Source organism: Saccostrea cucullata, unplaced genomic scaffold (genome assembly GCF_032062105.1).
Source record: "Saccostrea cucullata isolate Sc308-1 unplaced genomic scaffold, CSIRO_AGI_Scuc_v1 ctg2582, whole genome shotgun sequence".
Taxonomy (NCBI): Eukaryota; Metazoa; Mollusca; class Bivalvia; order Ostreida; family Ostreidae; genus Saccostrea; species Saccostrea cuccullata.
In genome coordinates, this window is record NW_026929448.1 from 389,877 (window position 1) to 395,072 (window position 5,196).

The window sequence follows — 5,196 nt, forward strand, 5'->3', positions numbered from 1 at the left end:
AAGAATGCAACGATTCGTCGCATATGACTATCATGCATGTACCGAAGTCTGACACAAAACCACCATCCGATAGGAAAGTGAACAGTCCTCATGGCGGGGAGCAAACTTCCACCCCAACTGTTAGCTCTTTATGCACTGCCATATGTGGGGAAGGCTTCAAAGGACGCTCTTGTGCCAAAACCCTAGCTGTTAGGATACACAGTCCCAGCACCCCGGAGAAGCAGGAAATTGTATACGCCATGCTAGACGAGCACTGTAACCGCACTCTGGCCAGCCCAGAGTTGCTTGATGCCCTTGGAGTCAATACAGCAAAGGCACCATACACACTGAGCTCTTGTTCGGGAAGCTGTCAGATGGTTGGAAGAGTCGCCCGTGACCTCATTGTCCAACCTATGGACCGGAGCTGCAACATAAGACTTCCTACTGTAATAGAGTGCACAGATATTCCCAGGGATGTCTCCGAAATTCCAACACCCGAAATTGCCAGACATTACCGACACCTGGAAGCGATCAAGGATTCCATACCCCCCTATGACCATAGAATTCAAATCGGACTTTTGATTGGTCGGGACGTAATGGAGGTGCATCACGTGATGGAGCAAATTATTGGGGAGAAAAACATGCCATTCGCCCAGCGACTATCATTAGGATGGGTGATAATAGGGGAGGTGTGCTTAGATAATCTCCATAAACCTGGACAGCAAATCTACATAAACAGTAAGAAAACACATGTGTTGAAGAGCGGACGTACTACATTATTTGAACCATGTTCTAATGTCATGTCAATCACAGACTCTAATGGCCAGCTTGAAAAGCCGCATACAAAACCCTGTACTTACCTTGGAGACGAACTTTTCCGCACAGCTGAAGATGACAATTCCGCAGGGTTGTCAGTGGAAGATCGAGATTCTGCAAATCATGAACAAGGAGATGTACCGTGATGAGAAGGGTAACTGGTCTGCTCCCTTACCTTTTCGCCTCCCTCGTGAGCCTTTGCCAAACAACAGGTCTCAAGCAGAAAAGCGAGCAGACATGTTAGGGAAAAGTCTACTCAAGAACGCAACTAAGCGTGAGCACTTTGTGGTATTCATGAACAAAGTTCTGGAATCGGGAGCAGCAGAGGTCGCACCACCCCTAGAGCAAGGAAAGGAGGTCTGGTATCTACCGCTCTTTGGTGTATATCACCCTAAAAAGCCGGAAAAGATCCGTGGTGTCTTTGATTCCTCGGCGGAGTACAATGGGACATCTTTAAACAAGGCTCTCATTACTGGACCCAATTTTACGAACAACCTACAGGGGATCTTGATTCGTTTCCGAAAGGACAAGTGTGCCATCGTAGCTGACATTGAACAAATGTTTTACTCGTTCTTTGTCAAGGAGGATCACAGAGACTATTTAAGGTTCCTCTGGTACAAGAATAATGACCCTCATGCTCCACTTATCGAATACAGGATGAGAGCGCATGCCTTTGGAAATTCGGCCTCACCAGCGGTAGCCACATACGGCCTCAGGAAATGTGTTGAACGGACGAACGTCTATGGTGCTGATGTAGCAGATTTTGTGGTGCACAATTTTTATGTGGATGATGGGTTGACATCTGTACCTTCAGTGGAAGCAGCAGTGAGCTTATTGAAGAGGACCCAGACAGCTCTGAAGGAGGAAGGCAATCTTCGTCTCCACAAGATTGCATCCAACGAACCTGCAGTTATGAATGCCTTTCGTCGACAGGACTTATGCAAGGAGATGGTATCACTGAATTTGGAAAAGGACGCTCTGCCTGTTCACCAGAGCCTAGGCCTGTCTTGGGACTTACAGTTTGACACATTTACCTTCCAAATACAACTTGAGGAAAAGCCAGACACAAGACGAGGGTGCCTGTCGACACTGAATAGTATTTATGACCCTTTAGGGTTTGTTGCACCTATGTTAATCCAAGGAAAAATCCTTCTCCGAGATATAACAAATTCCATGAACTGGGATGAAGAATTAGAACCTGAAGCAGCCAGGAAGTGGAATGCGTGGAAAAGCTCATTACCCTTGTTGGAAAATGTAGTCGTTCCTCGTATGTATTTTGAAGATTCACTGAGCCACTTGAACCAGGTACAACTGCATGTCTTCTCAGATGCTTCAGAACTGGCAGTATCGGCAGTGGCATATCTCAAAACATGTTACAACGATAGAAACGACATTTCCTTTGTCTTGGGAAAGGCAAAATTGGCCCCCTCTAAGGGACACACGATACCACGTCTCGAGCTCTGTGCGGCACTCTTGGCTACGGAAATAGGGGAAATTGTAAAAGAGAATATACAAATCACTCTCAAGGATATTCATTATCACACTGATAGTAAGGTTGTATTAGGCTATCTTAACAACAAGACTCGGCGCTTTTACAACTATGTCAGCAATCGAGTAGAACGCATCCTTCTAGTGTCAGAACCAAGGCAATGGTTCTACGTATCGACACACAACAACCCGGCTGATCATGGGACCAGGGGGCTTGCATCTGCAGAAGAACTTCAAGACAAGTGGCTCAAGGGACCATCTTTCCTTTTAAAACCCGAACTTGATGCTGCGCAAGATTACCCACTTGTGTCGCCTGAGATGGACAAAGAAATCAGAGTGGAAGCAAAAAAGACCACTTGTGCACTTAAAGAAAGTTTTGTGACCACATTCGACAGATTCAGTAACTGGCACAACTTAGTGGGAGCAATAGGTCTTATTAAAGGGCTTGTTAAAGGACATTTGAAAGATAAAGCAAGCGCCGAACCAAATCACATAGGCCTAAGAGAGGAATCACATAAGCTTCTAATCAGATTGACTCAACAAAGCGCATACTCAGATGAAATATCCTCCCTGCGTGAGGGAACATTAGTCTCAAAGGCCAGCCTGCTTCATCGTCTGTCCCCATTTCTGAACGAAAACGGAATCCTGCGAGTAGGTGGGAGACTTTCTCAGAGCAGCCTGCCAGTCGAACAACGCAATCCAATGATCTTACCAGGAAAGGCTCATCTCACAACGCTACTAATATCTCACGTCCATGAACGTGTACAGCACCAAGGCAGACTCATCACAGAAGGAGCTTTACGCAATTGTGGTTACTGGGTGATTGGTGCTAAGAGAGCCATTTCTTCCTTCATCGACAAATGTGTGATTTGCTGCAAGCTGAGGGGGACTCTGGAATGCCAGAAGATGGCCGACTTATCTTCGGATCGCATAAGCCCAGGACCTCCATTCACATCAGTTGGGGTAGACACCTTTGGTCCCTGGATGATCGTTTCAAGAAAGACAAGAGGAGGAATGGCACACAGTAAAAGGTGGGCACTTCTCTTTACCTGTCTCGTCACAAGAGCCGTGCATATAGAAGTGGTCGAGGACATGAGCAGTTCTTCCGTGATAAATGCAGTTCGTCGACTGGTAGCGCTTAGAGGGGAGGTAAAGGAGTTCAGATCAGACAGGGGCACCAACTTTGTTGGAGCAGCAGACGAGATGAGAACAGATGTAATCAACGTAGAGGAAGGACCATTCAGAAGGCAGTTGAGCACTACTGGAACAAAGTGGATCTTCAACGCACCACACTCCTCCCATATGGGTGGAGTGTGGGAACGCATGATCGGCATAGCAAGAAGGATTCTGGACGCCATGTTCCTTAAACAAGGAAATATCATCACCCATGAAGTCCTCGTCACTGTAATGGCCGAAGTCTGTTCTATTATAAACTCGAGGCCAATCACAGCAATATCGTATGACTCAGACGCCCCAATGATTCTGAGTCCTTCCTTGCTTCTTACACAAAGAACTCCAGGAAGTCCAGCCATGTGTGAGGGTTTAGATATCAAGGACATTTACAGAGCACAGTGGCGACATGTTCAGGTCTTAGGAAACACGTTTTGGAAACAGTGGAGGGAACAATTCCTTCAAAATCTTCAAACCCGTCGAAAGTGGGCAGAGGAACGACCAAATATTAAGATAGGTGATGTGGTCCTACTCAAAGACTCTAGTTTAGCCAGATTCCAATGGCCGGTTGGCATCGTCGAAAGTGTTTTCCCCAGTGACACTGATGACCTTATTCGCAAGGTACAGATTCGCATAGTCAGGGACAGAAAACCAGTGGTACTTACCCGTCCAATAACCGAAATGGTGCTCTTGATGAACTAGTCTCATGAACAGAACTTGATGTCTTAGACTGTATATATGTTCTCAGTATAATCTTAGATTGTTTTGTATTGAGTATTCAAATGTTAGACACATTAGGTTATATCCATTTCTAGTCTATTTGATGTCTAGTCAGTTTGATGATATTAACACTACTCATCTTGTGATGTGACGAAATACTCAAATGTTTTATTTTTTGTAGTTCATAGTGTTAAGACTAACTTTTACTTGTGCTTCACAGGTTTTTTTTGGTTGTGTCTCTTGTTAGGTGTAGGTAACTTTGCACCTGTGTATATGTAAGCGATATCTTACAGATATCGAACGGGGAGTGTAGTGGAACGCATTCCGTTTTTATCAGCTCCGTTTTTGTCTGCATTCGTTAAGTCATTGTTTTTACACCACTGTATACTTTTATGTTAGGCAATCGAGCGCCAAATTTCTTCGAGCCTTGTCTCGATCGTTTTTGTCATATTTTCTGCACTTTGCGGCCCTAACAATGTAAGTAATAAGTAATAATAACTTATAGAAACTTTGTATATCAGTTTTGGCAGTGTAAGTGAATTTATTACAGTATTCTAACGATAAATAGTAATTGTTTACATCTGTGTATTCACATGTGTGCATTTTCAGTTTGCATTGATATCACACCTTTTGATGTTTATTTGTTTATTGTTTGTAGCTCTTACGGATTTAATAAACCGTTAACTTTCTGTTGGGAACTTGCAATTCTTTCGAAGTCGGCGACAGAACACTATATAATGATATAAGTGGTGAGAACAACATCATGATTTGAAATATTTTAGTCACTTTTTCATAGATGCACGTGTATAAGACCTTTGAGCAGTGAGGGATCTTTTTTGTTCCAGCACCTACTGCGCTACGGTCTCACCCGAAGAACCTGTCTCCACGTCCCACAGTGGGATTCAAATCCGCGACATTAAGATCAATGCCTTATTATTTATTGTCAATTTCTTAGCAAATATACGTATTCGTATATTAAATGTGTGTCTTAATATGGATTTAAGTTTTCATGATGCTTTCTTG

General features: G+C 44.0%; 1 protein-coding gene across 1 annotated transcript; it reads left to right on the plus strand.

The window, feature by feature from the left end:
- The first annotated feature begins 1,032 nt into the window (after positions 1-1,032).
- On the plus strand, positions 1,033-4,155 carry LOC134280860 (uncharacterized). The gene has a single exon (XM_062763306.1). It carries the CDS (start codon positions 1,033-1,035, stop codon positions 4,153-4,155), a length of 3,123 nt encoding a protein of 1,040 aa, XP_062619290.1.
- The last annotated feature ends 1,041 nt before the right edge of the window (positions 4,156-5,196 follow it).

Bases quoted from the DNA above. Each gene is read 5' to 3' on its own strand.
- LOC134280860 (XM_062763306.1), top strand. From the start codon at position 1,033: ATGTTAGGGAAAAGTCTACTCAAGAACGCAACTAAGCGTGAGCACTTT.